Genomic DNA, 11,591 nt, shown 5'->3' with positions numbered 1-11,591 from the left:
AAATGGGAGCAATCCAATAGACAAGTATGTCAATAGAAACCCAGGATTCCCTTGGACCTTTTTAGAATCAAGCAGCACACAAATGCACAATTATATCAATCTTGAAGAACAAAGGCATCAAATAAAGATGGCCTCACCCAAGCTTATCCACTTCATGATCTTCTTCAAAATAGCCTATGTAGCAGATGAATTCCACAAGTCACAGGTTCAGCATAACAACTTAATAATGATCAATGTTGCAGAGGAACTGGAGAGGTCTTGAATGATGTATCAGATGAATTCAATTTTGCAAACTCTTGGTTTTTCAACAAATTGGCATTGGCCAAGTCCATTAGCAAAGGAATGTTGCCTAAGTTCTAAGTCCAATTGGGGCAAGATCAAACCAACAGTCCACTCAAAAATCTTTTAGGGTTTTTGTTATTATTATGTGCATTAATGGTCAAAGACCAATCAAACAAACAAAGCAACAAAGTATATCACACAATATGGTCTAAGTGGACAAAGTAAAAATTGCATAAACATAAACAATTAGAATGATATGTACAATGACAAATGATAATAGAACAATAAAAGTAAATTGCATTAAAAGTAAAAGCTTGAAAGTAAAAGTTAATGGTTAGTAAGTTAATAGTTAGTTTTGTTTTGCCTTTTCAATTTCAAGACATTCTTTGGAGAACACTCAACCCACTTGCCACAAGCATGGATCCTTGAACCAAAACATCTTCCAAAGGAAGGAAAAAAGGCCAAGTTTCCACACAATACCATGGAAGAGGGGAGACTTACAATCTCACTAACTAGAATGCTTATGCCTTTTATGTCACAAATTTAGCGCTATGTTAAGCAATCGTAATTGGCCAATTAAAAATGAATGGATGAAGAAGGGGAATTAGATGAAGAGGGAAAGGGATGAATGAGATCACAAATTGGTCAAAGGAGGACTTTTACCAAATTAATATTATTCATTCATTTTGGGAGATGGAATGTACATTCCATCAATCCCCTAAATCCAATAATATTAACTTGACAAAGTCAAATCAACCTTGACCAAGGCCCAACAACAAATGAGAAACTCAAATAAGTAAATCCAAATGGTCAACACAATTAAAATGGCATTTATTCAATTAAAAATATTAAAATAATGCATTAAATTCAAATATGCTTTGTCCAAATCCTAAAATCACATCAAAACACCAAATAAATGGCCATGTGATTTATCATAGGTCAAACAAGGTTAAAGGACCTTGGATAAAAAAATTCATAATTTTTGGACACTTAAAAATATTTTTAAATAATTAAAAACAAATGAAAATTCAATTAATTCATGAAAAATATTAATAATGATCCAAAAAATAATTTTAATTCAGAATATGGAAGAGAAAAATATTTGAAAATATTTGGTGAAAATCCCATATTTTTTGGATCAATATTAAATTTATTATGCATTATTGAAGAAAATGGAATTAAATGGAAATTCAGAAAATACAAAAATACGTGGACCATCAGATTTCCCTCATTAATTGAGGTGGCAGATCTGATGATCCACAGCGCGTGTTCCACCAATGCCTTAGTCAAGTGAGCTGCAAACATGGTAATCAAAAGGAATGACTGATATTAAAACGTGGAGGTTGGATCACACGGCTTAGACCAAAGACACATCATCACCGGAGCCAGAGCTCCGGTTGTCTTCTCCGGCGAGCTTCGCCGGACTGGTCATCATGAACCATCACCAAAATTTCAAACAGGGACATGATTTTAAAGAGAAAACATCACTGAGCACGAATATCACATCCATTTCTTCCAATTCCAACTATATTGAGAGATATGTGGAATTGAAAAATGAGGTTCATGATCTGAGTTGCTTCGATTTAACCTCAAAGCAACTCAAACACCTTGCCTACATTGGTAGGACTTCAGCCAACACAATAATCAATAGAATTGAGCAAGAAACAAGGAGAATCAAAGAGATCAATTTTTTTGCAAATTACCTTCAATGGAGGTCTGAGCTTGCTAGATCTTAATCTGAATCGTGCTTGGCTTCACTTCAATTGCTTGCAGAAGAGGAATAGAAAGGCTTACAATCAATGGACTCCTGGAGAATTGAATTCCAAAACAATGGAGATTCAAGCTCAAATTCAACTGAATTTTTCAGGTTTATCCTCTTAATGTGAAGGGTTTTCAATGGAAATTCAAAGCTGGCGCAGTGTGTGTGTTAATTCTGAGCATAAGGGCTTCAATTTATAGAGAAATTGGGTGATATTTGTACACTCACTTTCACTTTCCAAAATTGGCAAATGATGAAATCATGGTGCATGGGCGCGGATAGGCCCATGAAATTGTTTGAAAGTCCAAAATGAAGTTCAGATGCTTTGGAGATGGATTGGATTGCAAGGCAATTGAGCATTGTCATTTGAAGTTTGATCCATGCCAAATGATATCAGCCTGTTTAAGCCACGCGCAACCTATGTATTTCTCATCCAAAATGCATGAATTTTAGCTCTTTGGAAAGGTGAGACCAAGAGGAACAAGTTTGATGTTGAACACTTTTTCATTTGGAGCTTGGAACTTGGAGATATTTTAGGTGGAACTTTGGAAAAATTTGACATATCAAAACTTTTCTAAGTGTCAAGCCATATGTCTCAATATTCCACCTTGCTTAGCTTTTTATGGGAGCTTCAAATGAGAAAAGTGTCTTCACAAAAGTTGTATCTCTCTCAAAGACCTTCAAAATGATCACCAATTTCATGTAATTTGGATTTGAAATGATAGAGTTATGTATTTTTGAAGTTTGGCAAAATCACTTGATCAATGGTATAAGTTAAAAATGACCTATAATGTAGCCTCATATCACATGCTCAAAAAAGTTGAATTAGCTCCCACTCCAAACATCAAAGTTTAAGTAGACACATTGAATTTAATTATGCAACTTGGAAATCTTTCATATCATAAAAATTGAGCAAGTTATGGCCTTGGGAAGTTGACTTTCAAATTAGGGTTTAGACAAAATGACCTATAATGTTTCAACATAGAAAATGATTTTCCAAGCAAAACGAGCTCTAGGTCTCAACATGAAAGTTGTTTATAATATCATTTAGAGCGAGTTTTCTCTTGTAATCATTTTCATATGATGAAAATTGTAGGAGATAGGGTCTAGGGAGACCCAGTTTTGATCAAATGAATTCATCTGACCAACCACCATCAACCAACTTGCTAACTTCTAATTCTCTTGACTTTATTGGCTCATGGTAGATCATATATGCATAAGATGATGAAATTTGAAGTATACCTTGAGAAATTTGATCAATTGGTGAGATAGCTTGTTGGAGAAGTTACTCAAGATACCCAGTCAAACTAGGGTTTCCAAGGCAAACCACCCTCAAACTCTTGAAGCAAACTTGATCAATATGACATGTAGAAACAATTGGGACTCATACATGATGCTCATAACCATTCTTGAATCAATTATTGATTGTGCTCTTTATTCATGAGGGTCTCAAAACCCTAGATGTGATCAATGAATCAAGGAGATCATGTCCCTTACCTACAAAAGAGTTAGATAGATACAAAGACATATTTTTGGTATTTTGGTTAGTAAAAATGATAAAATACAAGTATGATATAATCACAAAATTCTTGTTGATCTCTCCCAAAACAAACCCAATGAAAAGGGGTAAGGAGGATGCCAAGGTATGATCCCAATGCCAATGCTTATGATGAAATGTATGAGGGATCTTAGGGTCAAAATTGGGGTCTTACAGCGACGAACACCAAATATGATTGCAAAATGATGAAATGAGATGTGGAAAAATGATTCACACAACACCTCTATTTATAACAAAAAAAATTACAAAATACACTGAGGTACCAATCCAATTGGCGTCTCCTTTGAAAAAATAACATGGGGACCAATTGAATTGACTGCACCATGTGCCATAGCCAATCCAATTGACACCTTCACTCTATTTTTAAGAGGAGCCGCCAATTCGATTGACGCCTCCTCCTAAAAGTGGGATAGTTTGAGAATTTTTTTGAAAACAGTATTGTTTTAGATTTTTTTAAAAAGAAATTTGGTTGTTTTGATAATTTTAAAAAAAAAACATCATTATTTAAAAAAAGTTATTCAAAAACACATTATTGAGAGCTTCTTTCTTTAATTACATGCTAAATGATGGTTCCACGTGATATTCCTTTTCAAAATATCTCAAAAGCCATTTGACAAAAAGAGCTACCATTACAAATGATTAAACAAATGATTTTTTAATTCTAAATTAATTTCTCAATTATAAATTATTCATGAAGTTCATCACTTTGTTTGTCTCAAAAAAGCTATTCTCTATGTAATTACTTATAAACAAAAATTATATTTTTATATATATTAAAAAAATTAAAATTGTGTAATTCTTAAAAATAGATTTATAGAAAGATTTAAAAACAAATTCAATTAATTATTGTTTAATAAAAAATGAGAGAAAAAATTAAATTAAATGCAATTTATATTTAATTTCATTTTTAAAAAAAATCATTTGTAGAATAAAATATTTAATCTAATTTGTAAAAAATAATATATTAGTTTTTTTCCTTATAATTTGTAAAAAAAACAAAATTCTATATTTTCTTTCATTGTAAGTAAAATTTTTATCTAGAGTCTAGACAAGTCATTATGATAAAGATTTTGAGATCCATAAATGTTTTTCATTCTATTTCAAATTTAGAAATTTACTAGCAATTTAAGAGAATATTATAAAACATTGATTTTGTATTGATCAAATCTTAACAATTCAAATTCAAATTTAGATAAGATTTAATACTTTCCTTCAAACAATTAAGAGAGAGAAATTGGTCCATGGAAATTAAAATTTTGATCAAACACATTTAATTTCATTTATCTATTTTTGTTCATATATCGTGTGTTTAAAGGAGTATATAAAAGGATAATGACCACGTAGTGAAAAAAAATGTCCTTGAAGAAGCTGTCATAGACAAGAACTTGTTCTTCTTCCAGAAAATTCAAACCAAAAAACAGCTTTTGTTATAGCAACAAAAACCAAATATATTGAAGAAAAATCCATTGACTTTTTGATTACCTCATCTCATTCTTAGTCACACTGTAAGTCAGCTCCACCATCATTTTTTTATTGTTAATATTATTCAATCAAGATTAGATTAGTACTAATTATATATTAATTTTTTTTATCGTCACTCACTAGAATAATATTTTACTATCTGTCTTTTTCTCTTCCATAGATCCGATTCTGTGAAAGAATCTGAAAAAACACATTAATTTTTGAAGAAAAAAAAGATCAAAAACCAACGTTAGTGGTGATTTAAAAATTTATGATTTTTCGAAACAAAATTTAATGATTTTTCAACATTATTAAAATTAAATGCAGCTACCGTCAAATTGATCAACCATAAATTTGATTTTCATTTATTTATTTTGAAAAAGATCATAACTTTTTCTCTTGCTGTGGAACCCATTAGTCCTATTTGTTTTTGGGTCCTTTTACGTTTCTCACTGTCAAATTAAAAGGTATCGTTTTCTTCGTACCTTGGTTGGTTTGTAACCATCTAACTTTTTATATCAGTGTTTGTTTGTGTGTGATAGATAGATAGATATAGAGAGAGAAAGAGAAAGAGAAAGAGAATGAAATGTCAACCAGTTGTTTTTGCTTAGATTTGGTGTTGTGTGTGAATATGACTATGAGAAACATCATGTGAGATAAGGTTGTTTTTTTTCTTCTTCTTATTTTGATGTTTTTTCTTACAAAAATTTAAGATAAATTTGGATTTTCTACTTTTTCTGGGTCTCTGTCAAAATTCTCAATACTGACAAGAAATAGGTCAAGTGTGAAAAATAAGAAAGAGCTGTGGGTTCAGACATGAGAAGCATGTGTGAACCTTGTTGGATCAGAAAAGAAGACACTTTCTTCTTGTCTTGTTACCTTTTTCATCTGTTTCTGGATTAGTCTTTCTTCTCAAGAGAGAGAGAGTGTTAAAAGTCTTCTTGTTTGTAGGGGTGTTGACAAAGAAATAGCTTTTTTTTCCCTACTTTTTTTAATCTAAAAGTTCAGCTTTTAGCTTAATCTGATTTAAAGGGTCAAAAAAGTCAAAGCTTGTGTGGAATCAAAAACTGAAAAGTTCATTGGTAAAGTGATAGTGACGATTGCTGATAATAAAAAAACAAACTTGAATTATATAAGAGTTAGAATAGAAGGAATGGAGAGTACTATTCTACTCAGACAAGTTTTTGGTGATAGGAAAGAAAAAGTTGATCCTTTTTATGGGGTTTGAAAGTGGGAACATTTACTGTTCAATGCAAAATTCTTCTACTTTCTTCTCAACTGTATGCTTTATATTATTTCATAGTTTATTGTTCTCTATTGTTCTTTATTGACATTGGATTTGATTTGTGCATCTTTGGTTAATTTTTTTTTATTGTTGTTTGATGTTGCTGATGAGACTGTTTTTTTACAGCAAAGAAACATGGAGGGTCGGGGTGAGATCGGTCTTACGGGTGATGGTTTAGAGACTAGTATGATTGGGAGAATGAGGGATGATGAGTATGAAAGCCGGTCCGGAAGTGATAACTTCGAACTTGAAGGAATATCCGGTGATGAACAAGATGGCGGTGATGATCAGCGCAAGAGGAAGAAGAGATACCACAGACATACTCCTAATCAAATTCAAGAGCTTGAAAGGTATGATTTTATCCAAAAAAATCTTTGTTTTTCGGTTTGAACTTTGAACTAATGTGATTGAGCTATTTTGTTGTTCTTTTTATCTGTTTTTTAGTTTCTTCAAGGAGTGTCCTCATCCCGATGAAAAACAACGGTTGGATCTTAGTAGGAGACTTGGCTTGGAAAATAAACAAGTCAAGTTCTGGTTTCAGAATCGCCGAACCCAAATGAAGGTGACTTTTAAACACCGCAGTTTTTTTTGTTATCATAGAAAATCTGTGAATGCGATCTAAATTGCGCAGCATTAAAGTTTTCTTATATCTCCACAGCCAAAGATTTGTTATATATCCTCCATAATGCGAAAGATCTCGACTGTGATTTTTAGCTTTGTTGAACACCATTGTTATTTCAAATTAACTGATTGTCTTTTGTCTTTATTGAATTAGACTCAACTTGAAAGACACGAGAACATAATGCTTAGGCAGGAAAATGACAAGCTAAGAGGGGAGAATAGTATAATGAAAGATGCAATGGTAAATCCTATATGTAACAACTGTGGTGGACCTGCAATTCCCGGCCAGATTTTGTTTGAAGAGCACCAGATTAGAATCGAAAATGCCCGTCTAAAGGATGAATTGAATCGTATATGTGCTTTGACAAACAAGTTCCTCGGTAAACCAATATCTTCATTGGCTAATCCCATGGCACTATCGGCTTCAAATTCAGGTCTGGAACTTGGTATTGGAAGGAATGGTTATGGCGGTGGTTCGAGCTCTCTTGGCCCTTCTTTACCTATGGGGCTTGATCTCGGAGATTGTTCAGCAATGCCTGGTATTAGATCACCCATGGGAATGATGGGAAATAGTAATGACATTCAGCTTGAGAGATCAGTGCTTATAGATCTTGCATTAGCTGCCATGGATGAATTATTGAAAATGGCTCAGACAGATAGTGCTATTTGGATTAAGGGTTTGGATGGAGAGAGGGACATTTTGAATCAAGAAGAGTATGCAAGGTTTTCTTCTTGCATTGGTCCGAAACCTCCTGGTTTTGTCGCCGAAGCTACGAGAGAAACCGGCATAGTAATAATCAACAGTTCAGCCCTTTTGGAAACTTTGATGGACGCAGTAAGATGATCGAATACTCAACCTTGTTTGACTTGTGAAATAGTTTATATATTTCATTGTTGTTTGTGCTGGTTTGTTTACTATATATTTTTTAATTGATTATTATTTTCTTGAATAGAATCGATACGCAGACATGTTTCAGTCTATGATTGCTAGATCCGTAAACCTTGATGTTTTATCGGGTGGAATTGGTGGAACCAGAAATGGTGCTATACATTTGGTATGTGTCTTCTTTGCTGCATGTTTGCTTCATTTTATCTTGGTTTGCAAAAGCTGATTCACATTATGGATTATTAGATGCATGCCGAGGTTCAATTGCTTTCACCATTAGTCCCGGTTCGTCAAGTGAGAATACTTCGCTTCTGTAAGCAACACGCAGAAGGTGTATGGGCCGTGGTTGATGTTTCCGTTGAGATCGGTCATGATGCTAATTCTCAACCATTTATGAGCTGTAGGAGACTTCCTTCGGGATGTATTGTTCAGGATATGCCAAATGGTTACTCCAAGGTAAGTGTTAATCCTTTTTTTTAATTGATTAAGGTTGAACTTTGTGTGAGAAGCTAGGAATTTTTTTTAAATTTATTTTTATTACTTTTTTACTTGAGAAGATGCTTCTATAGTTATGTTGTAACAACGCACGGGCACGTCTTGAATTAGGATTGTGCCAATGTATGACAATTGTAAGACATGTGTTAGATAATTCAGACTCGTGTCATCTAATAGTATGAAACGTGTCCCTCATATTTTCCTATGCTTCACTCTGATCCGTGTTCGACATCCGTATGCCACTCGTATGAAGAGTCAAACAACAAAGTGTCCCCTAATAACTTATTTTTTCTTTGCTTCAACATACTTTATACACTCCTAGGACACTTAGACATATCTACGTTAAAGATGTGTCGAAACAATGCTGACTAAGAAAATGGTAAGGACATTACATTTGATTACAATTTTTTGACAATATATTGATGATATAAATGGCTCAATTTAGATACACATCTATACATTTTGATTCTCATTTTAGATATTTAATAAATAATATAACAGTTTATTTTATTGTAATAAATAAATTTGTATATATGTAACAATATCGAGTGTCCTATATTTTTTATATTAACGTTGTATATGTGTCGTGTTAGGTGTACGTGTCGTATTCTTAGCTCTAATGTTATTTTTTTAATTATTATTATTATTACTATTATTATTATTTTTATTATTATTATGATTATTATCTTCTGAGTTCATATGGTAAGTGTTTCTTATTGTTTGCACTTGATTAAATTATCCACTGCCAATCCTAGATATTAGTAAATCAAGGTTTATATGGTTTAGTTTTTAATGTTCATATCTGTTTAGCATCTTTTAATATTTACAAGTGCATGAAAATTATAAATCTTGGATTCTGCAATCTTTGTTGAATAAACAATACAATTGATGCTTCTATTCCTGTCTCTTTTAGTATTAAAAAATATTTGTTTTTCCTGCGAACGAGACCAATATGACCTGGATCCAGTGCTCTGCTGCTGATTATATATAATATATAATAGCGATATGTATTGTGTTAATCTGTGCATTTTAATATAACAAGACATGTTTATGATTTTAATATAAAAAGGTATGTTTGGGTGTGTTTGAAATAGTTAAATTTTCTGTACTATTGCATGTAGTATATGTTTTGGCTAGTGTGACACAAGGTGAGTTGCCATGTTGTGTAGGTAACTTGGATTGAGCATTGGGAGTATGATGAGAGTGTTGTTCATCAACTCTATCGTCCGTTGCTTATTTCCGGTATTGGTTTCGGTGCTCATAGATGGATTGCCACTCTCCAAAGACAGTGTGAAGGTTTGGCCATCCTTTTGTCGTCGTCCATCTCAAGTGACGATCACACAGGTAAACCAATTCACATGCATGAATTTAAATTGTTACCTGTTCTAATCATTTGTAAGTAAATTTGGCGTTTTTGTCTTACAGCACTGAGCCAAGCTGGTAGAAGAAGCATGTTGAAGCTGGCACAACGCATGACGAATAATTTTTGTTCCGGGGTTTGTGCTTCATCTGCGAGGAAGTGGGACAGCCTTCAAATGGGGACTCTGAGTGACGACATGAGAGTTATGACTAGGAAAAACATTGATGACCCTGGCGAGCCTCCCGGTATTGTGCTCAGCGCTGCAACGTCTGTTTGGATGCCTGTTTCACGACAAAGACTGTTTGATTTTCTGCGTGATGAACGGCTTCGAAGCGAGTGGGACATTTTGTCAAACGGTGGACCCATGCAAGAAATGGTTCACATTGCTAAAGGTCAAGGACAAGGAAATTGTGTTTCTCTCCTTCGTGCTAACGTAAGTTATTTACTCATCCAAAAAATCTAAATCCTACATTGGCTACAGATAATTCATAAATAGGACTATAAGTCGATGTTATAACATTGAGTTAGTAACCGACTATTGTTTGCATATTGGTCTCAAATAAATACAAATCAACCTAAACTAAAAAACTTTGTTGTGTTTTCAGGCTGTTAATGCTAACGATAGCAGCATGTTGATTCTGCAAGAGACATGGATGGACACATCGTGTTCCGTGGTAGTGTACGCACCGGTTGACGCACAATCATTGAACGTGGTAATGAGCGGTGGAGATTCTGCATACGTTGCGCTCTTGCCTTCAGGCTTTGCCATTGTTCCTGATGGTAATAACTCCTCAAGCTATGGTGCATCAAATGAGACTTCACAAAAAGGCGGTGGAGGCGACAATGGTGGAAGTTTGCTAACCGTCGGGTTCCAAATTCTGGTGAATAGTCTTCCAACTGCGAAACTCACAATGGAATCAGTTGATACCGTGAATAATCTCATCGCATGCACCATTCAGAAGATCAAAGCTGCACTTAGAGTTGCATAACAAAAAAGCATTTAGATAGTGCAACTTGGCTTTTGTGAACTTGTTTTTTAGTTCTATAAATTTTTTGAATTGATGAGAAAAAGGTTATAAATTTGGTTGTATAGGGAGGGTCGCGTAAGAAGGTTTCGAGTCAAGAACGAACCGCAAACAAAGGAACTTGTGGTGAAGAAGCTGTTGTGAGTGCAAACAAGTTTGTCATGGTTCGGGTATTGACTCTGTTGACCTGCGAGTTAACATTGATATTCTTATATACATATTCAGACATTTGTGTCTGTTTTTAATGCTGTTCTACGCAGTTGCAACTTGCAAATTGGAACTCTGCACAACTATTATGACTATTAATGCAATTTTCATATTTTGGATTGTTATTATATTTTGGTGATAAATTTTCTATCTTTTTTTTTGTGGTTCATTTAGTTTAGATGAAATACTAAAATCATTTTCATAGGTTTTATTGTACAAGTGTGTTTTTTATTCTATTGGCGTTGCCTGAATTGTTAGTATTTCTAAGGATCTTCTAATAACTCATATGAGTAAGTTATCTCGTGGGAAGAAAAGTAGGAAGTTTTGGTATTAATTTTTAAATATATTAAAGTTGAATATCTAGTATATTTGTTTAGATTTTATTGATAAAATGAGTCTTTTAAGTCATCCGAGTTTGTTTCAGGACCAAATACAACATTTTAATATTTTATGTAATTTTTTATTTATTTTTGTTTTGGATTAGAAGCCCATTAGGGTTTCTTTTTCTGTTTTGGATTAAAATCCCATTATGTTTTTTTTAATGTATTTAAATCCCTTTTCGTGTGACCGACAAGGTTATCTTTGATAATAATAAAATTCAAGTATTTTCTCTTTTGTTGGATTCCAAAACTTTATCTGACAAATTTGTCGC

The 11,591-nt window shown here is 33.3% G+C and overlaps 1 protein-coding gene across 5 annotated transcripts; it reads left to right on the top strand.

The window, feature by feature from the left end:
* The first annotated feature begins 4,946 nt into the window (after positions 1–4,946).
* Positions 4,947–11,067, top strand: LOC127092520 (homeobox-leucine zipper protein HDG1). 5 transcript variants are annotated; one of them, XM_051031418.1, is made up of 9 exons: positions 4,947–5,104; positions 6,472–6,695; positions 6,790–6,907; positions 7,121–7,801; positions 7,920–8,021; positions 8,099–8,308; positions 9,517–9,691; positions 9,773–10,140; positions 10,313–11,067. In XM_051031418.1, exons 2-9 carry the CDS (start codon positions 6,481–6,483, stop codon positions 10,694–10,696), a joined length of 2,253 nt encoding a protein of 750 aa, XP_050887375.1. In that variant the 5' UTR covers positions 4,947–5,104; positions 6,472–6,480; the 3' UTR covers positions 10,697–11,067. The 5 variants fall into 5 exon arrangements, with proteins under 5 accessions (XP_050887375.1, XP_050887376.1, XP_050887374.1 ...); XM_051031419.1 differs by lacking the exon at positions 4,947–5,104 and adding an exon at positions 5,414–5,527; XM_051031417.1 differs by lacking the exon at positions 4,947–5,104 and adding an exon at positions 5,549–5,721.
* Positions 11,068–11,591: the final 524 nt, after the last annotated feature.

The sequence above is a fragment of the Lathyrus oleraceus genome, chromosome 6 (genome assembly GCF_024323335.1).
Source record: "Lathyrus oleraceus cultivar Zhongwan6 chromosome 6, CAAS_Psat_ZW6_1.0, whole genome shotgun sequence".
In the NCBI taxonomy this organism is placed as follows: Eukaryota; Viridiplantae; Streptophyta; class Magnoliopsida; order Fabales; family Fabaceae; genus Lathyrus; species Lathyrus oleraceus.
Note: the sequence above shows the minus strand (reverse complement) of the source record. Positions and strands in the feature narration are given on the sequence as shown.

What these genes read in the sequence shown, in the direction of transcription:
- LOC127092520 (XM_051031416.1), top strand. Translation starts at nt 6,278, where the DNA reads ATGGGGTTTGAAAGTGGGAACATTTACTGTTCAATGCAAAATTCTTCT. An exon ending in CTTCTACTTTCTTCTCAACT is followed by an intron (nt 6,341 to 6,471) that starts GTATGCTTTATA and finishes GTTTTTTTACAG; the next exon opens with CAAAGAAACATGGAGGGTCG. An exon ending in CAAATTCAAGAGCTTGAAAG is followed by an intron (nt 6,696 to 6,789) that starts GTATGATTTTAT and finishes TCTGTTTTTTAG; the next exon opens with TTTCTTCAAGGAGTGTCCTC.